This window comes from Trematomus bernacchii, unplaced genomic scaffold (assembly GCF_902827165.1).
Source record: "Trematomus bernacchii unplaced genomic scaffold, fTreBer1.1, whole genome shotgun sequence".
NCBI classification, from domain to species: Eukaryota; Metazoa; Chordata; class Actinopteri; order Perciformes; family Nototheniidae; genus Trematomus; species Trematomus bernacchii.
This window is the reverse complement of record NW_022987782.1, coordinates 2,679,907-2,701,979: the sequence shown is the minus strand read 5'-3', so window position 1 is coordinate 2,701,979 and position 22,073 is coordinate 2,679,907. Positions and strand designations below refer to the sequence as shown.

General features: G+C 41.8%; 1 protein-coding gene across 1 annotated transcript in view; it reads right to left on the bottom strand.

Moving 5' to 3' along the window:
* LOC117497410 (E3 ubiquitin-protein ligase RNF19A-like) overlaps positions 1–22,073 on the bottom strand; it is a 52,838-nt gene that overhangs the window by 19,617 nt on the left and 11,148 nt on the right. The window contains exons 2-4 of the mRNA XM_034149389.1: positions 8,227–9,213; positions 6,527–6,735; positions 3,988–4,132 (exon numbers count right to left, since the gene is read on the bottom strand). Of these exons, the coding sequence (XP_034005280.1) occupies positions 3,988–4,132; positions 6,527–6,735; positions 8,227–8,933 (1,061 nt within the window). The 5' untranslated portion in view covers positions 8,934–9,213. The remainder of the gene's footprint in view (positions 1–3,987; positions 4,133–6,526; positions 6,736–8,226; positions 9,214–22,073) is intronic.

Sequence of the window (22,073 nt, the reverse complement as noted above, 5' to 3'; positions counted from 1 at the left end):
GTTGTTTTGTGTTTTACGTTGCACCTCAGAGACAGTGTGATTATTGTCAGGCCTATAAAGTTTGGCAAAAACAAAAAGGTCAGCTGATCAAATGCATTTGCCTCACTTTATGAGCTTCACAATACAATACAGAGTTTGCAACGTCACAAATAAATGGTGCCAATCATCAGTCAGATGTGAATGTGTAATTTTACATTTTCAGTAAGAATAACGGACAAAAGGAGTACAAATACAAATACAATTTATTGAAATGTGAACTAAAAGTTATCAAGCATGAACCATCACAATTTATTTTAAATAAAAACGAAATAATATACATAAGTTACACTAAATGTGAATCTGTTAATTGATTAAGTAAACACATTTAGTCAAATAAAGTGACAGGCTAGGCCTGTGCAGGTGGTAACAGCTATGCCCAGCATGGGCTAAGTTCTGTAGGTGCAGGTCCTCCTCCCTCAGGCCTGGTCCTCCTCGCAGGGAAAGACCCTCAGCCCTCTCTGGGCAAACCAACAGACAGGACGTTCATAAGGCTGAGGTTTCCCCCAAAGTCTCTAATCATCCATCCTGTGAATATGAGAGGGGAAAAAATAGTGTAATAGATGCTTTGGACAATAAGAAATATAAAGTTAACTGTTGAGTTGCTCAGTTTTTTAGATTGACAGGGTTTAATAATACAAACAAAAGGAGAGGCACCGTAAAATAAAGATTGGTCTTTCAATAAATTGTGTTGATTTTGTCTTTTGAATTGTTTGTCTAAAGTCAAGTAGCTAGAACTGTTACTTATAGTTTGAATGATACAGTCTGGTTATAATGTGTGGAGGAGGCATCACAGGTAAGAGCACCATTTGTTGTGTTCCATCCACAACAAATGCACACAGATTGATGTGTGTGTATTTATTTATCTACTATTTCTTGAATCATTACTGTCAGTCCAAAACAAGAGATTTTGTTTTAGGAACATGTTTTTAAAACATTATCTCTTTTCCACTACACTATCTTGAATATTTTAGTTTTTACATCACTACCTTTATCTAACAGCTTTAACATTGTAAAGGTGTCACTTCGGACTCTGGGTAATTATGACAGCATGTCCTACTATTTTGAGAGTTTGAACAAACCAGACCATCTATTAATGTAGAAAATAGTCAGCACATTAAACCATTATGAAAGTAATTAGTTAGTTAGCTCATTGTTCAAAATGAGCTCCAACTACACACAGTTAAGTCAACTTTTGCATCGGTAATAACAATAAAACAAATGATATAATATAATAGTATAACTTGTGTCTACTTTAAATACTTTAACAACACTTTCCTAATTATACTAGCATACTTTTACTAAAGTAACATTAACATGTTTAAATGCAGGGCTTTTGTAAGAGAGTATTTGTATAGTGTAGCATGGTCTACTTGACTTATCTAACCGAAGTGATCTTAACGTTACTTTGCAAACCGTCACCCCCCCACACACACAAAAGGACACGGTAACGTTGTGATTCACTTCAATTAATGATAACTACGGAGCTTGCTAACAGCAAGGCACAAGGCTACAAACAAACAAGGCTACATCACTCATTTAGCTAGCTAATGTAAGATACAAATGCTGTCGAGACCTCACTGCTTGTAAAATAAAGAGCACAAACTGACTACTTACCCGAGCCCCGCTGTTCTCCGTCATTTTTCTCCCGGGTTGTTGTGATCACATGACTGACAAAGTCGTGCTCTGATAGGCCAGAAGTCGGTTCGATTGCATTCAGGCTCGATTGCTTATCCTGTCTGGGTAGCCTGGATGATGTTGCATCGCAATTTTGGACGTCGAATTTTAAACACCGAAATTGTCCATTCAAATTTTTTTAACTTGAATTTTTGGGATCTGAATTTGAACATTCGAATTTTTTTAACTTGAATTTTTACATTTTTATTTCATATAGGTAAATTCGGAGCAAAACAATTCAGATACATGATTTTCAAAGTAATTATTTTTAATGCTATAAATTCGGTGTCTGATCAAATTAAAATACTTCTGTCTCTTGTTTGCTTCCATACTGCTGTGAGGAAAGATGAGCCTGAATTTACAATGGGCTTTAATGGAGGCATTTTGTTTAATAATTATAATAATTTTTTTTCAAGCTACGAGATGTTTTCCTGCGTTTCTCATGAAAAATGATGTCTCGGTAATGTAGGGTTTTGGAATTATGGCAGGTTTAAAAAAAATATATGAAGGCGAATTTCAAGCTGTCCCCCACTAGCTGTTACATCACGCACTCTAGCCTTAACGAGCTGCGCAATACACACTAATGTTAAAATCTGAAGAAGGCCTCTTTACCAAGGTCTGAACAATGTTTAAAGGGGACCTATCATGCAAAATGCACTTTTGTACGTCTTTTATACATGAATATGTGTCCCCGGTGTTCCAGGGAACTCACCAAGTGTCAGAAAACACAACCCTCTCTATTTTCCTCCATACCCAAATCTCTAAAAAAAGGGGCTGCAACGGATCCGATACAGACTGATCCAGATTTGAACACTTCTATGACGTCACAGAAGTGGCGCTACGGCTATTGGGCCAACTCTCCACCTATCAGGGGAATGTGGGGTTGGGCCACGGCCGGCCATTGCCGCTCGAAAGCGCTGGAGACGCTGTAGTACATATGCCAGGCCTGTAAGTGGCGCTGTAGTCTGCCACAAAAGCAGTGAAGAAGACTTCCCACCCATAGTTACCATGGTTACCCTTCTGTTTATTCTCCGCTGTGGCTTTTTTTCTCCCTCCCCGAGGCAAGCGTTTGCTCCCGCTGCTTTAATTCAATGCAATCCCTCCCCGTCGAGGCAAGCACTGTAATTCTCTCCGGTTAGTCCACCAGCAGATGACAAACACCCACCTCTCCGCCTCTTCCAAGGAACGAGGGGACCGTGCAGCAGAGTTTCAGTTTCAGTTTCTTTCGCCGGTCAAGATGTCCGTTAAAGTTTAAATCTTCCGGACAAAATTTGAAAAGTCAAAGGTCTTCTTTGTTATTTATTGAGCTTTAAAACAAATGAATAACGACTCTATATAATAAAACACGGAGGACGGAGATCTATTTTTCTCCCCCTCTTCTGACAGCCCAGCAGCTGATCAGAGCACGGCTCCCACTCTCCTGCAGGGGGGCGTGGTCAGCTGCAGCTCACAGAGATCAGCCCCGTAGACAGCAAACAGCACATAGAGCGAAATGAGGCATGGCTAAAATGCATGATCTGTTTGGTATTTTGAAAACAGAAACGTATAATATATATAGGTATGGCCCTACAATATATCATTTAAATATAGCATGATAGGTCCACTTTAAGATCTCTAAAAGTATGAATCTGATTTAAAAGTTGTTTAATATGAATAATGTCAGAAAGATGTGTAACATTTTAAAGTTGGAATGAGGTTTCTGAGTGAAAGTATGAATGAACAGTTAGCAGTTGAAGTCGCATGAAGATTTTTCAAGTCTGAAGAGTTTCTCCATTGACTTCCATGTTAAAAATGTGATGAATTATGGGATATATCTCTGGAATTATGAAAGTTATGAATGAGAAAAGTAATAGCCATTGATTCCCGATCGAGCTGAACGTTTTAATGTTAGAACGGAGTTTCTGCGATGTGGAATGTGGGAGCAGAAGAGGTGCAAAATAACCCGGTGGAATAAAAATAAAGAATTTTGTGCACAGAAGAACAAGTAGTTGGAATGCTGTATCAATAAATGGCCCCAGAGGGATAAACATTGACATTTTGGTGCTTGTAACCACTTGTGAAAGATTGTTACAGCTATCTGCAGCACTATAAATAATGGGGAAGTTCGATAGAGTGGTTAGGGTTTCCTAACCAAAGTTAACATGAGTTGAATTAAGATAAATGGTATTCTTAAATTAAGTTAGGATTGGCTTTTGTACCAAATTGGGCAAAGTCCTATTATAGGCATTATCTGAATCTGGGTTTATGAAGATGTGTGCGTTTGAATAAACCGACCTCAGGTAGTGCAGGTCTGAGATCTCCTTCATGCACAGCCAGCAGAACTCACAGCCACACACAGCGCAGGTCATGTGGTTACAGCTGCCGTCGTTCATTTTGATGATGTAAGCAGCACAGCGCGGACATGGCTTAATGTCATCAGCTGAAAGGAAAGAGAGAAAACTATTCAGTGTGCATCATATCAAAGTTTCAGTGGGGACTCGTCATTACGGGCAGGTGGGACAGCCCCACCTACAATCAGTAGAAAATAATTACAATCATTGTTCAGTATAAAATAAATGTTAAAATATATTTTGAAGATCATGTTTAGCGGTCTCTACATTGCTGCTTCAGCCGGGTTGAGCGATGTGGGGCAAGCCCCTCTCTCAAAAATGAGTGTGTACTACGAAAGTATGCTGCGTATGCTCAGAGTATTTCTTTATTCAATGTGTGCGGCATACAATTAATCACAAGTGGGGCAAAGTAAGTGTAAGTGTGTGTGCCGCAAAAAGTGGAGTTGTGAAGAGGAGACAAGGGAGCATAGATAGATATATAAATATAATATATGCCCCACCAGTTTTGTAAATCTAAAAACACTGCTGACTATGCTCAAAAGATGGCGTATGTCCATTTCTAAGCAAAGTTTGTGATTAATAAAAAACAAACTTGGCAGGTAAATGTGCGGTCATCCACGGACACACATGCCTTCGCACAGAAACGGGAGAAATGAGAAACTGCAACATCATAGCAGTAGGATGAAAAGAGAAAAATAAATATTCAGTTCATTTTCAAAAACAGATAAATGGCAATCTTACAATGAATAAACAAACACCTGCTTGATACTCCCTTATTGCACACATTTAAAATAAATTATAATTATAATAATACAGATATGTTATTGAAAATAACCCCTCAAATATGTTTTATAATTATTACAGGCTACAATGCTTGCATTTTATGATATGTATTCTCATAAATAATGAGGTGAACAGAAAGACAGATTAAGGTTTAAACTGACAGCGTTCTCCATGCCTATAGGTTGTGCAGATATTACACAATTCTGTGTTTGAAATGTGTTTTATTGTAGAGAACTTTGAAACTGGGCTTTTAAACAATCCTTTACAAATGAAGATAATATAATGATGTCGTGCACCAAGATGTGATGAGTTGCTTGTTAAAACATAGGAGTTATGGAAACAAATAACACAATTGATCTGTGAAATGTTTGTCTCGGCCCGTCTGAGGTAGTTTCCCATGTCCAACTGTGTACACCTAACAATATTGTTTACTTGTCTCCCCCTTTACAACAACTTCCACTACACTTACTTATGGCGCATTTCCACCATGGCGCGGAGCGCGGTTTAAGCGTGCCGTGTCGGGCCCGTTTTTGGTTGCGTTTCCACTATGCCTAGTTCCGGCCCGGGGCTACTTTTTCACCTTTTTTCTGGCCCGACAAAATCGTGGTTCTATCGGGGCCATCAAACAGGGCTGAGTCGGGCTGAGTTTGCTAAACTAGAGAGAGAATTGCTGGCAAGGGGGCTACAACTACAACAAGATGAACATATTTGACCGTGATTTCATTGTAATACACGTTTCAAAATGATGCCGAAGTAACAACATACTGATACCGGTTAGTAAAAACCATGAATTAATGCTTTGACAAGTCTGCAGACAGACGGCAGGTGAAAAACCTTTTAAAATGCGCGTTTTCTAAATGGAGATTGGCTAAGCTAACGCAGTATATGCTCCGACCGTCCACACTCACAACAACGGCCTATACAGACATAAATAAACCAGCGACTGTATTCGCCATGACACAGGCAGTCTGTGGTTTGTACTTGTTTAACTTTTGTCTAGTTTCTGAACAGATATGAGGAGCTGTGAGCTTGAGTGCTAACAGCTAACGGCTGATGTTGTTTTTCTGGGGTGCGCCTACACTGCGTTACTATAGTTACTACCCCAGTTCCTTAACTGTAATGGAAGCGCAGCATTAAAGTGAGCTGGGCCTAAAAAGGCCTAACAAAACCGTACTAAGTCGAGCGAGGCCTGCGGTGGAAATGCGCCATAAGCCGTTCTGTCGCCGATTCCTATGATCGTCTTTGTGCAGTCAGTATAAATGAATATAAGGGGCGTTTCACTGACTATTTATAGGTTTGTATATGTTTTTGGTGATTGATTATAACGGAATGTCAGCTTTTTTTCTTCTGGCGATTGCATTTATGCTTCAAAAATCATAAAAAAGGTGTTCAGATGTGGAGACTATCCATATGAGGAAACGTGTAAGTAACATCAACATTTGTTTACCACAGATCTTATTTTTCCCCCAAATCCAATGGAAAAATGTAATTGCCTTTATCGAGGGAGCCACAGTGTTCTATCTTCCTGGTTGGTCTACGTAAAAATGTCTTCACTGCACCACTCTATTCCCTTCAATCCATCTTCCAATGAAATGGAATACATATGTAACACTGCTACCATTGTGGTAATGTCTTGCATATAATCTATGCTCCTGTTTAGCGATGTGTGAGCACAGGATAAAGAGAGAAGAGCAGCCCACCTGCAGCTCCGCTCTCCTGGCTGTAGCTGAGGGAGGAGGAGCGCACCGTCCTCAGGCGGAGGCTCTGGGCTCTCTGCTGCCGCGCTGCATCACACGTCTGGTTGGGATGCCACAGCAGCTTACAGTGGTAACAGAACTCTGTGCCACAGCCCTCTCTGCCGCACGTGATCTTAGGACAGCTGGCACAGCCGAAAGCAATGACTGCGAACCTGGTAGAAGACAAGCAAAACATATCAGGAAATGCAGAGATATAAATCCTCGTCATGACATCACAGAATGAGTTTTGTCTAAACGATGTCATTGTCTGCAATAACAAATGAAAAGACTTCTGAATAAAACTAGCATAAAATGTTAGATAAAAGAAAAATATGTATATTTAAGTAAATGTGTTGCATATAGAACGCCAGCAACAAAATTAGACAGCTGACATTGAGAATAGATGATGAAGAACTGTGTTCCTTTTCAAAACACTTCTACTCATCTAGCTGGGGCCTAAGTTAGAATTGACAGATACCAGCTTAATCCTTCTTTTTACACTCACAGTATATTAGAGAGCATTTTGAATGGCAAACTACAAAAGCACTTTGTCTCCCTCTTTCATCAGCACTGTGATCCATATAGAGGCTGCAGAGTACTCTTGACATGAGTAGTGACGCTGTGTCCATCCTCAATTACTGTGTTTAACGCTGAGTGTGTTTGCCCTCAGGTTGACAGAGAGTGACAGCTGAGGTGATGTGATGCATGAGGACTCCAGTTAACAGACAGGAGACAAATCTAAAGACGTTGTTCAGAAAACGTTTGAAGTGGCTAGCCAATGTCTTGAGGGAAACCCTGGAGCATGTGACGTAGACTGAAGCAGAAGCCCCCCAGCCCCTCTGTGCATGACCCCAGATTCAGTTTGATCACAGAGCCATGAAGAGCCTGGGAGACTTCCTACGCTATGGATCATTTTACTCTGCAGAGGACTCAGTCCAGAATGCAGACAGACAGTGAAGCTTAGCAGAGACAAATGAAAGTTTTTTAGAGTCACTGTTGGGAAGCCACCACACTGAAAACTACTAAGAGTATGGTCTGCAAAGGAATATACTCAGGTCATTTTTCTACAAAGTCAGATCAATACAACAATATGTCAAAAACAGACACAAAAATAGAAAATGTAAGGCTTATTTTCCTTTCTTTTCCCCTGGCACAGGATTCACTTGCTGCATGGGTGTGCCTGAACAAGGTGCTTCTGATTATGTGGGCCAAATGACTGTAGGCTGAAGTTATTGTTTCCAGGAGAACAGCATTGGTTCAAATTTGCCTTCTGTGCATTTCCCAAAGTTCTCTGAAACACGGCACATAATAACAGGGAAGCTAATCCAACACAAACGTCTAACGTTGTTTTATGCTACTGGTTTTTTAACCTTTAAAATACAGGACACAAAACTCACAAAAACAAAACAAACATGGAGCTGCTCAAGTATTCAAGGTTTATTAAATAAATTCTAAGCTACCTGCTCCACAAAAAGAGAGGAAATATTTCACCTCTTCTAACTCATCGAAATCATCACTTCTTAAAGAAAGGTTTGTGTAGAGTGCAATCCTATGTTCATAAATGTTTTAAGAGCTGGAGGTATATTGCCAAGAGATCGCTTAAAGTTTCCTTCTTACTAATCGTTTTTTTTGTTGCCATGCTGTGTATTTTATTCACTTCTTACCCACAGTCCGGCGCAGGGCACCAGCGGCAGTCCGGGTCAGCCACCAGCCACCTCCTCAGCATGAACTCCTCATATTTCCCCATGAGTGCCCGGTCACCCAGGATCATGCGGATGTCGTGAGGGTTGAAGCGCTCCGAGCACTCGGGGCAGCTGATGTTGACACGAGACTCTGAGATCTCGATGCGCAGATACTGCCGCAGGCAATCCATACAGGAGCGGTGGTGACAGGTCATGATGTCAGGGAAGCTCTCCCTGGAGTGGAGCAGAAGGCACAGCGGGCACTCCAGTAGATCTGCCACCACCGCACCCCCCACCTTAGAGGAGGAGGAGGTGGTGGTAGAGGAGGAAGGCCCCGAGGCAGATGAGGTGGAGGCGGCAGCAGAGGCAGCTCCGGCCCCAGCCGCAGAGAAGAAGGCAGAGTGCTTATTGTTACACATCTCAGAGTGGATGCTCTCAATGCTGGCGATGCCATCCACACCGACTAGCCCAATGGGTCCCGGGTACTGGAGATCTCGGGACCTTTGGCGCCCTGATTTGGGCTCCCGGCCTCGCAGCCTGAAGAGAGAGGCCAGGGAGAAGCGCCTCTTCTTGGGGGCCTTCTTCACAGAGGGCAGAGAGATGGAGGAAGCAGTGGACTGCAGGTCCCGGTCAGAGCCCAACCCCCCTCCGCTACCACCACCCAACTGCTGGTGCTTCTCCAGGCTCATCTCTACTGAGGGAGAGGGGGGGTGTGCCAGAGGCGAGCCGGAGCCCGGAAGCCTGTCCCTCACATGTGGAAGGAGGTGTTGAAGTGGGATGGGGCTGGGAGAAGGGGTAAGGTGGTGGATAGGGGAGGGGGAGGGGGATCCAGGGTGGGGGGACAGGGCTCCAGAGGGCCCGTCTGGGTTTAAGACATGGTGGCTTCTCCTGATCAACCTTGTGGTCACATCTAATAAACGGATTTTGGCTGAGGAGTGGGGGTCACCTGCTGCAAAACAGCAACAGAACCTGGAGAAAGCAAAAGAGGAAAGAAAGGGAAATGGCAAGAGGGGGGGAGGAAGTGTAAAGGGGGAGAGAAGAACAGAAAGGAGAGATTTCAATATACATATATAATATTCAATATCAAAACCCACTCACAGTGATAAGGAGATGAAAGCCAAATTTCCTTTTACCTCCAGAAAAGCATTCTTAAAAGCTTGACCTCAAATTGTAAAAGAAATAAAGAAAATTAGGTAATCATTATCTATAATGCGCTCTCCACAAGTCTGCCTAAACCAGAGTAAATTAATTTAATTTTTCATAACATTTAAAGCTCCTTTAGTTTTTTATGAAAGCAGTTTTGTTCCTTCCTGCCTTTGCTGGTTTTCTGTCAAATTCACAACATGTCAATTACAGGAATATCATGAAACTTCAGGCAACGTGGTTCACACACATGTGCACAAAGTACAAATAAAACTTTACAGCATACTACTAGTACTAGTTGGCCTTCTTTGCTGGAGGAGAGTACGGTTAATAAAAAGTCCACAAAGGTTATCGATCATCAAACACATGTAAACCTCTTGCTAGATGCTGGGTTGAGATAATGTGGTTTGAATAGAATTCTCTGTGAAACTACCGTCAGCGCCGCACACTGCTTGAAATTGTTGCTGGTCACTGAACTCCAAGTTCATATTATTTCAACTTTGACCTGGTTACTGCTGATGAACTTTTGATCCGCAAACAATCACATAACAGCTGTATGTAACTGCAAAAAGCAAGCAGGTAACCATAGAAACAAAACTTAGCTTGCCTTTTCACCGCAAGGCTCTGCGCCGAACCTCACGGTGAGCAGAGAGCAAATCACGTATCGTATGAATTCAGCTTCAGGCTACGTGAACTGAGCTATCTCTATCCACCAATTAAAACCCTGAGATAGGAACCAAAAGCTCTGGAAATAGCTAGTTAGTGGACCATAAGTTTAGATTATTTTATCAGAGTCTAGTCAGCAGACTTTTTTTGTAATTATAATAATTTTGCCTGTATAAATTCCTAAGGTAAAATGTAAGCTACAAGTCCTCAGGAATGGAGGACGTACTGTAAAAAAATGACCAATATGAGAACTGAATTGAATATGATGACAGTGCACTGCTTACTTCCTGCTAATTATTCCCTAAACCCGGCTTTCTAATACTCTAATGTTTGTTCAATAAACAATGCAGTATTCCTATGTATCTGATAGGTCTTGACATTTGGCTCAGTCAATATCACAGCTGGTAGTGCAGGGTTACATGGCTGATGAGACAGTCACAAAGCTGTGAGGAGAGGACAGAAGGTTGACAACCTTGAGCGGTGTTGACGCAGAGAGACAGGGCTCTGATGCGTCTGGAAGATCAACAGTGACAAGGCTCTGCTGATAATGGCACACAGGAGGAAGTGTGAGATAATGCTCGGCAGAGTAGGGCAAGACTTTTCCTTAGTAAACCGGTTTCTAATGCAGCAGCAATTCAGACAGCAACACTTTAAATAACATTTGCAACAGCAGTTGCAAAAGAGGATAATTAAATATCCTAAATAAAGACTAATTTTCCAGGTAACAAAGTTTATAGGGGATAAATAAACCTAGATAGTGATAGAATAAATAGCATCAGCTGAAAACACAGCCAAAGCATGTTAAATGTCAAAAGAGAAAACAGCAAAAAAAAAATATATCTTGCAATTAGATCTATCGGCCGCCGATCGTTATCGGCCGATATTCACTCTTAATAGTGTGATCGGTGCCGATTCAACATGTTGAATCGGCCGGGTGTCGATCGTGAAAGGCCAAATAAGGCGTGTCACGGCCGAGGGTTCGGGACACACCAAATTGACTTTGGGCGACAAGGAACCCGTTTTCGCCCAACAACGCAAGACGGCCGATATCGGCCTGGTGTGTAGGGGCCTCAACAAAGAACAGTATTCAAACAGTAAAGGATGAACGTTTAAGGCAGGGGTGGGGAACCTTTTTCCTCTCAAGGGCCATTTCAATTTTACCATGACTCGCGCATGCATGCACGTGCACGGTGTGGCATGACCACCACAACAGAACGATATGGACACAAGATATGTGCAAATGTTTTTAGTTTCCTATCCATGTGGACATGATTTAAGTGGGGGGGGGACCTAACCTCCTCTAGGGGGGTCCGGGGGCATGCTCCCCCCGGGAAGATTTTTTTTTAAATGTTGAAGTTAAAAGCATCAATCTGGTGCACTTTGAGAGCAACATTAAGAGATCTATGGATACATCTCTCAACATCCATATGAAACAGAACTGTTAGCAGATTTATTTTTCTTTATGGATATTTTACAAATCACTCCCCTTTCAAACTGTATTCTTGTTTATTAATAACAACTTTTTTTTACTGTCATATAGAATTTTATACCCGTTTACTTTAGTCTCTTATTTTTTTATAACTATAATGATCATATAAAGATGTGCCTTTACCTCACTGGCAGTGGCGGCGCCAGAGTAGTTTTGTTGGGTAATCTATGGTACGGCTAACCCATACAGTGGTGGGGCTCAAATCAGTATTTGTAATGTAATTACATACACGCTATATCGCCCCCCTTGACAGTGTAACGCCACGCGTGAGGTTTAGATTATTTCCCTGTCTCAATCAAAATGGAACTGTATGAAATAAAACGGCACATTTGTCTTGTAGTAAATAAAAAGGGATCACTGTGAACGTGACGTATGATAGTACACGTTGAAGATCCAATAGGGATACTGAATAACGGTTCCGACTGATCTCAATCAGTAATGCATGACGCAGACCCAACGTTTCATTGCTCTGATTGGCGGCCGCGCTGATATTATAACGCCAGAGAATTTCCACACCTTTAGTGTATAAAACTCCCCCACTACTTAGACTATTCCTTGCACCCCTCTTCTAGCATAAGCCTGAATGGTCTCAACCATATTGCATCAGTAACGTGCACTTGTTACAGCAGGATCAGTTTGTGTGTTGTGGACACGACCCGTATATTTTCGCAAGCCGTGTTCTCAACATTTAGCATTTTGCTTATTATTTAATTTAAAGTGGACGCGGAGCTAATGCCTGATCAGAATTCTACCGGAGATAAAGTTAAATTCTGCTGTGATAAAACGCCATCCTGTTCTAAACCACATCAAAGATTATTTCTGAAACAGTATGGAGCTCAAATGCTTTTTCTCTTGCAGGTTTATCACAAGGTGAGTTCCTTTTTTTTATTTCCTGCTTTTTAAACACATGTGCTCTACAGTACAGGTTAGCTCTGAGTGTTAGCGAGGCTTGCTAATGTAAACAAAGACGAGATTACGTCCAAAACACGTCAGGCATTGTGGCAGTGGGTCCGCTGCCGATTTGACGTCAGATCGGCAGCAAATCTGTATCCGCTCGTTGTACACCCGTTTTTAAAAGATTTGGGTACGGAGGAAAAGAAAGAGGGTTTTATTTTCTGATGCTGCGTGAGTTCCCCGACGCACCGGGGACACATATTTATGCATAAAAGACATCACAAAGTGCATTTTGCAAGATAGGTCCCCTTTAATTTGCTTACTTTAACATCATTACTTTATTAAACAGACCAGACCTAGGTTGCATACCAAGAAAATTAGGAACATGCTCACAGCTTACTATGTTGGTCTGAAGAGCTGAAGCATGTATTCATACACAATGGATAAAAACTGTGTTGTCTCATTCTATATCCTGTGAGAAAATGATATACATTTACCATGAAACTCAACATACTATTCCTGGCCTGAGGGAGATATAAATAATAGCAATCGACAGATTTGAATTGAAGCTCTAACATTTTCATGTAGAATAAAGACAATAGTGATAATACTGATCACATTTATTGAAATGAGAACCAGAAATGATCTCAGATGTGGTCTCAAAGAATGTTTTAAACAAAAAGGTGGATAATAATAAAATATATTAAATATGTAAACACATGGTTCACATTGGTCAAATGAAATGACACTGAGCAAGTGATAACAGCTACGCCCAGCATGGATAAAGTTGGTGCAGGTCTTTCTTCATGCCCCCTCCGTGGATCTGTTGCAGCCCCCTCACAGGAAGTGGGATAAGACCTCTGGAGACCACGCTGTCACACCAAGTACTTTGCCGTATTTAGTGCCGGCACTCAGTGCCCCGGCACTTATTACCCCAGGGCATTTAGTACAGATCGCGTTCACACCGGAGTACTTTTCCCTGAGGGAAGATTACGCAAATGAGCCGCTAACGTCACTTCGTCTTCTTCTGCTTCTGCTTTGGGTTTACTGGCAGGCCGCAAACAACTTCACGGCGTATACTGCCACCCGGAGTCCCCGGCCGGAAGTCCCCGGAGTTGGGGACTGGCTTCAGTAGAAGCTGCTGGGACTCCCAGCAGCTTCTACTGAAGCCTTCCGAGTAAATCGCCAGAACGCCGACACCTCCTCATCTCCACCGCTCCCATGTTTTATTTTGTGTTGCCATAAGTTAGTCTCTCTGCGTTTGTGCACTGGGCGAATGCTAATGCTAATAATGCTAATGCCAGGATAATAAAATGGCGGCTCTACAAAACATTTCAGAGTTGTACGGGGCGTGGTTTGCAATTCGCCCAGCCAATCAGAACTGGGGCACTTTTTTCCCCCAGGAAAGTACCATCTCTCAGCAGGCACTAAAAATGGGGGTAAATGTTCCCGAGATTAAGTGCTCTTTTTGGTGTGAACGCGACATAAGGGGTACTAACGGAACTAAACGCGAAAAGTACGGTGAAAAGTACTCCGGTGTGAACGCGGCTATTGATCCACACTGTTAATATGAGATGAACATAAATGTTTTAGGAAATGAAAAATATAAAGTTAACTATCAAAAGGGCTCCATATAGAAAAAGAAGAATTAATTGTCCCAAAAATGTGATACTAATCACAGGTAACCTATGTGTAGCATTTTGCAACACATAGAAGAAGAGCCAACGCCAGTGTTTCCGCCAGACCAGGGCTGAGAGGGCGTCCACCCTGAGAGCGGGGGGGGTGTGTGCTTGAATTTTGACTTGAGCCACCCCTTATAGATACTGTCTTTTTACGTTAGTGAGCCGGATCATTTGGCTTGGCTCCCTTAAAGCGTCGGCTGTTTCGGCTCCCAAACGGCTCTTCATGTTACCACAGTTTACCACGGTGCCTCAGTTTCGCCGCTTCGAGGCTCTGGTGCTCGCAGCTCACGCGCGTGCTCCACTAGCACTGCTCATCGTGTCCAAATCGCGCACGTTCCGTGTTGTGCTGTAGCAGGCACCGCCGATGTCGGGGAAACGATCTTCAATACTCCGAAAAGAATCCCACCAGACTCCTTTGCCCCTCCAACAGAGGGATGTCCTTGTCCTTTTTCCTATTCGTTATTTCAAGCGATAAAAACTCTCGATCTTCTCTCGAATTGTTAATATTTTTGGACGCCCTCGGCTCGAGTTCAAATGACGGCAAGACGCCCCCCTGGCGGAAACGCTGGCCAACGCTCAACATTTGTATGACAAATACAACTTCAGAGTAAATTAAACATGTTTACAGTGGGAGACGGTAGGTTTTCCTACAAAGAGTGCACCTGAATGCAAAACGCACTCTCTCTCTTCAGAAGAGCACCAACTCCAGCACGTTTGCCCATCATTACACTAGCCCCGTCTGAGCCCAGGCCAATGACGCTTGACAGTTTCACATCCCTCTCGCGGAGCACCTCATCAAATATACACTGTGCTGTCCCGGAGTGCACGTCAGTTTCCCAAAAAACACGTCTCCACTTTTCCTTTAATTTGCAACTTGGCGTATATTATCAGCTTTTTGTCCACAGTGATATTAACCGTCTCGTCAATGATTATTCCGATAAAGTCACTCTTCTTTAGTTTTTCGTCCAGCTGCTTAATCAGGACTTCATCTATGGCCTTTTCCATGTCATCAACGGAATCACCGTGCCGGTAAATTCCATCACCTGTGACAAAATCAGGAGCCTTCACTTCTCGTAGTAGCTCAGTCAACCCTGCATACTGATTACCGGCAATGTCGTTTTTAGCCATGTGAAACACTACTTTTAGCTGAGAACATAGCTTCATGTTGGAAGCTTCATTCGTCCTCTCGCAGTGGCCTTTCATTGCGGTTTGTTGTGGTATTGTGTTCACTGACAAAATGTGCTCATTGCTCTGACTGTGTTCAATAAGCACAGAGGTTCTCATATTTGTTGCTCCTTTGGTGAACCCGTTCTTTCTCCCCGACTTCTCGCAGTGTGAGCAGAACAGAATTTCTTGCCCATCTATAATGTCGCACCTCAGCCAGGTGAATGTATCTTTCCATTCGGGTCTGAACGCGCGGGATCTTTGTTTTTTTCTGTCCGGGGCCAAGGCATCTGCGGTCTCATTGACAGCAGGCGGTATCGCCATCTCAACGTCGGTATTATCATCATTAGACCTGCTTGGTTTAAAGAAATAATTTTTAAGCTTAGCTTGTTTTGCCATGTCTGATTTTTCTCATCTCTCTGTCGTCCTGTTGTTATTGTGCGTCCACTTTATCTTACTGAATGAAACAAATGTAAACGGGTTCGTTCCACATTACGCCGTGGCCTACAGTGCGCTTGCCTATTAACACAAAAGATAATTTAATTTAAACAAACAAAAACAAAAATCTATTTATTGTTTATTTTAATACACTTTATATTGCGCTAAGGGCAAAATATTTTTACCGGACATGTTGACCGGAGAGATTTAGATTTGCCGGACTTCCGCATATTTTACCGGTCATTGTCCGGTAATTACCGGCTAACGGGAACTCTGGTGCCGGTGTCTGACCGCTCACACACTGCTAGCTAAGTAGCTAACTGTCCCTGCGGTTAGGCTACTTAGCTTGCATTGTTAGGGATCTAAAGTTAGCAAAAGCTCGCTTTCATAGCACAGCTTTGCTTTACTTCTCACTTAACACAACAATTAAACAGAACGTATAGTACAAACAACACAAATGATCAATACTTACATATATTTTCACTTGTAGTATTATAATTGCAATGCTGGTTCCTCTGGGGGTCTTCTGTCTATGCTCAGACAACTTCCCATTTCACTATTTACTCAAATTCCTTCCTTGGTAATGAAAAATATCACTATCTTTTTACTGTTGTCCATGTTTAAAAAGCATAGGAAAGTTACGAGGCAAAAAATATCAATGCACTAATAGAAGTCTGCTGAAAATGTTAGTTTCCCCATGGCAGACGCACATCAATATAACCCACTGGCTCATCAATGTGACGTTAGATAGTCTAAGAGCCGTTGGATTCTTTAACACCGCAGATGTCTGTTTCTCAATCTTTATGAATTCTCCTTCACATCTTTCCTTAGCGCCATGACATGTTCACTGAGGTTAAGGAATAGTGCTTAGAAAGCAACATAGGAGTGGCTGTTTTTGACAATTTGTCCGCAACCATGGTATGGCTTACTAATTAAGCTGTGAACTAAGGATGACGTAACATTCTTTAAGGGCTTAAAAAGACACTTAGGATCAGTTTGAATTGTACACGTTTTGACAGATTGACAGACCAAAATTCTGAAATTGCTCAGCAATACATTTTATAGCAAAGATAACAGATCTCAGTAACCTTGGGTAGATTACCACCTACCTTGTTTTTATCACTTATACAAAGATAGCTTCTAACATTGACACGAGTATGACATTGTTATGGCACAAATGATCAATAAATGTAATAAGAGTACAGTGATAATTTGTGTGTGCATAGCTGTATGTGCACAAAAAGAACAAACTGAGAAATCAGATTGAAAGCTGATGAAAACTGGCAAACGTGCCAGAGCTTTCCTTGGAGACAGAGTTCCTTCCTGAGAGAGAACAGATTGAGTTCTGACCCGCTGAAGCATGGGAGTGTACAGCTCTCACTTAACCCAGAATGGGAACCATGTGGTCCTCAACATAAAATAACATCTAACACAATCACTTTGAAACACTGAATTACACATACATAAAACAAAGCAACTAACAATCAGTTCACGCTGAAGTGTTTTCCAACCATCCTGACACACTGGTTAAACATTAATCCTGATTAAACCTTTCTAAAACTAAGCCTTGTTTTTTTTCCTAGGTCAAGGAAGGTAAATCGGCACATTTTGGTAGTCTAACAGCAAGAAGGGGACCACCCTGGGAGACTCAGCATTGCAACAGAATGCCAGTCATTCCACTTAGTTAATAATTACACCCTCTTTTATACCAGGGCTTAATTTCCGCTGCATGGTAAGGTTTGGCTCAGCTCAACTGTCTTTTAGTACTAGGTACTTTAGGGCATTTTGTTTTACACTGCAGATTGTGCCCTGTAAATGTATAGGTATTAGCCGAGCGTCGTAGGAGTGCTACGTTAAACTGCTGTGATATCAGCTTCAACGCTACACATACACACAACACAGTGAGTCTTTGGAACAGCAACCAAACAGAGGAACGGATGTACCTCATTAGTTAGCAACAGTGTCGTTTTGTAGGCTTCCATTTTTCAAAATATGGAGCAAGTATTGATGGAGGCAGCTGGTCAATTAACAGGGAACCTCGAACTAGGCAATACCCAAAAAGTACCAGGTACTATCTACAATAGGCGCGTTCACACCAAGTACTTTTCCCACAATAGTTCATGAGAGCTCTTTTAGTTCTGATGAACTAAAGCAGATCGCGTTCACACCAAAATGAGTTCCTGGGGGTGGATTAGGCAAATGAACCGCTGACGTCACCTCTTCTTCTTCTGCTTTGGGTTTACTGGCAGGCCGCAAACAACTTCACGGCGAGTACAGTAGGTGGCGGTATGCACCTTAAAGTTGCAATCCGCCAAAAAAACGAGAGAAAAAGAAGAAAAACCTCCCGCACCCACTTGCTGTAAATGAGGCGTCTGTTTACCTTCCGACCTCAGACATGAGCTTCGTCTGAGTTATTTAAGCAAACACAAATACAGATCGTCGACCCGTCAAATGCAATAGCAATGCTGATTCGGAAGCGAAGGCGATTAAGAAGGATTGACAAAAGGATTGGATGACGACATGCACGCGCTACGCTACGTGTGAAATTAATAAACTGTGCCAGGTGTGTCGTATGCACACTAAATAGGCCCAGCAGCTAACACACCTTTATTATATATCCTCCTGAGAGCAACTGCATCCGTCTGCCATGAACCCTACAGAAACCTACGTGTTAGTTGTGGCCCATAGTGGCCTCCATTTGTGTCGTGTAAAATGGGGGAAATCAAAAGTTAGCTAATCCCCATGTCATGTTCATAAAAACATTTAGTTTTAGGTCAAATAATTATTACACTGCTCTGAAACTCACTACACTAACTCCTAAGATGTTCCCTTACTATAATTAATTAAAAATATTGAACTCACAACACTGGTAATAACAAACTTAACCATTTCTTTCTATAAATAAATAGTGCTTGTGTTGGACGCCATTTTGAAATACAATGAAATTATCTTTTTGAAAGCCACAATAAATAAAGCTTCGCCAGTTTATAACCGATGAAACATGATGGTATCAGAATAATCACTTACATGTGATGTATAGGATGCTACACAGGTCACTGTAAAGATAAAGTGTCAGAGGAGAAATAAGCAAGCTTAGTTACATGAAATGTAATGAAAAATGTAAGATACAGGCTCTGTTTAATCGCCATGTAGGTTCTCTTTTATTGCACACTCAAGACAATATCAATAACAGCATCACGCTGTCCCAGGTGTGTCGTATGCATGTAAATAGAAGTTAACATTTTCAATATCAAATAAAGTGTCAGTAGTATCAAAACATATATATATATATATATATATATATATATATATATATATATATATATATATATATATATATATATATATATATATAATAACAATAGGTAGGCTCAGCAGACACACCTTAGTGCAAAGTGAAGTGTTAGTATTAATAATCACAATAATACAAAATTAACTGTCCCAGGTGTAGGCAATTTGGGGTGAAGTGTCTTGCCCAGGGACACAACGACATGCTGACTGCAGTGGGGTTTGAACCTGTGCTCCCCTGATCCGAACACCAACGCACCACACGCCTCCCAACAAGTCATTGTACAGTTTATCAACGACGACAAGTATTTCTTTATTTTTTTATTGAAGGCCTGTTGGATTTAATCAGCTCGCTTAGCACTGCCACAAGCCCAGCCTGAAAGGTATTTTGTTGCTCCACCTGGCGCACCGACACCTCCACCTGGCGCGCCGCCGAGTCAGCATGACACGGCATCACCATGAGCAGCTGGTCGTCCGATTCCTGGGCCTTGTGTGAATGCAGCAGCCGTTCGTCGTGCATCTCCTTGGCACGCAGGTCCTCATTCTCCTTGCTGACCATGGCACGGTGGTCCATCACCATGATGGTGTCAAGGAAGCCGTCATCCCGTGCCCGCTTTCCTAAGGAGAAATAAGCAAGATACAAGATCAGTTTAATCGCCTAGTAGGTTGTCAACAGAGACAACATTGGACATGGTGCAGGCAGGGACAGTGTACAAAATGCAGGTGTAAAGTAGAAGATAAGATAGGATCAAATAATATCAAATAAATATCAAAGTGCCCTTATTTATTGTTTTGTGCTTAATGTATGCTTGAACTTTGTTTTATAGGGATTAGTGGACATCAGTTCGATGCGTAGCCTTCTTTCAAGGCCAGACTAGTAACAGTGTAAGTGGATTGACATCTAACATAACATGACTGAGTACAATTATAACAATCAATAAAAAAAAGGAAAAATAAATTGAATTTCAATTACATTTTTGCTTAAATGTGCAAAATATTAGAACACCAGTCTTTGTGGCATGCAGGTAATCAACTGTTTAAGCTTTTACCATTAACATGTAGAATGAATGTTGCAAATTATGAAATTATAGCAACTACAATGTATTGTTAGAGGTAGCATTATGTCCAGCTAGCATGCTAATTGCTAACGTTATATTATCGTTTTATACCGGAGGGAAAAGCTAACTAGTTTCCAATCCAGAGAGAAACACCTTGCCTGAAACACACGATTAGTGCCATGAGTTAGTGAAGCAATTACAGAACATTGCACACTTATTCACAAGTCAAAACGTGTTCATAGCGGGCACGGCTGAGAATAGCTAGCTAGCTAGATGTTGTTAGCCAGCTTGGACCTATGTTAGCCAGTTCTAGCATGGTTAGCTCGATCTACTGAGCAAATAAAAGTACATCTGTGTAAAGTAGAGATTAAATAAGGGTAATTAAATAAAAAAAATAAAAAAATAAAATTAATAAAAAAATAAAAAAGATTTTGCAGATTAAAACAGTGCAGTGCATGTATTTTAGTTTACCTTCGTCCCGACATGACTTTGCCAGGTCTGCTAACTTTGCTGAACCACGGAAACTGCATTCAGTAGAAGCTTCTGAATGCGGCGCTTCACGTCCTCAGAGTAAATCGCCAGAAGCGCCGACACATCCTCATCACTCCACCGCTCCGATGATTTATTTAGTGTTGCCATAATAACTGCTTTCACAAAAGTAATCCACTCGTTGGTGCGCTGTGCTGAGCTTAATGCGAGCAAATACAATGGCGGCCTTCAAAAAAGATTCTAGAGATTCACGGGGCATTGTTTGCATTCCGCACAGCCAATCAGACGTATTAACTATTTTCTCCCAAGGGACTGAAAAGCGGGTCAGATGAACTAATTTGAACTACTTTAGTTCCTGGGGCTTTTTGGTGTGAACGCAAATATATCGTAGTTCTGATGAACTATTGTGGGAAAAGTACTCCGGTGTGAACGCGCCTAATGGAGCAAAGTGAGTTGATCAGAGCCTTTCCTTTCAGTACGAAATGCTTCATAGGTCTAAATGTTGCCAATAGTACTAGTGAGCTGTGTTTCTATAAACGGTAACCAGCGTGTGCATGGGGTTACGTATGAATGGGTCAAAGGAAACCACCAACAAACAGAAAATGAGAGATACACCTAGGGACAAGCAGAGAGAAAAAAGCTTTCAAAGGATTTGTAGAAGGACAGGGAGACAACAATGATGGCAGGCTTGGAATGAGGCAGGCACGCAGACAAATGTTAACTGTGAAACATGCAGCAGCTGAGCCAGTGCATTCAGCCAGTCAGTATCACTCCAACTGCATTCCTGGCCTGTCTGTCTCCTGTGTAATGCTGCCCCTATGCACATTCCTGTTCTGTGAATGCTTTAGTTAGGCTTCCACTGCATCATGAACAGACACAGAGCAACCTCTTGGCTACAGCTATTGACTGATTTAGAATGAAAGTGAAACAGTGTCCCTCCCGTTTGACGAAAGTGTGGAGCAAGCTGAAAACTCAGGTTGTGATCAGTGGCTGTATCAAAATGACAGGCTGAACCTTGTTATAGTGTGTTCACAGAAGACATTCAAAACAATCAGTGTGATCTTCCTCAGTTGCAGGGATTAGAGACAAACATTATACAAAGAGAAGATTGAGAAAATAGGCCTATTGGCATTGTGCTTTGAGTCTGACCCAACAAGACACAAAGGACTAAAAACGATGTAACAACAAGAAAGGCCTTGTTGAATGTACAAAGAGAGGCAAGGCAGACCAACAGGGAGAGAAGTTTCCAACCCCAACAAAGCCAGTACAGTCTCCAGCTGTCCCCCCCCCTTTTCCTCCTACACTTCACTCAAGTGGGGAGGAAATTAAGTAAACATCCTGGCATTTCAGCTCAGCTGAGAGCTAAAAGCTTGGGGAGAGGGTGTAAAATTAAAACAAGTGGAAGACAAAACAGCTTTACCATGAGGCAACAGAGATTCAGCAACTTGTAGAGATTTTGCCATAACATTAATAACGAGTTAAGCATCTCCTTAAAATCTGTGGTTTATTAATGGAACT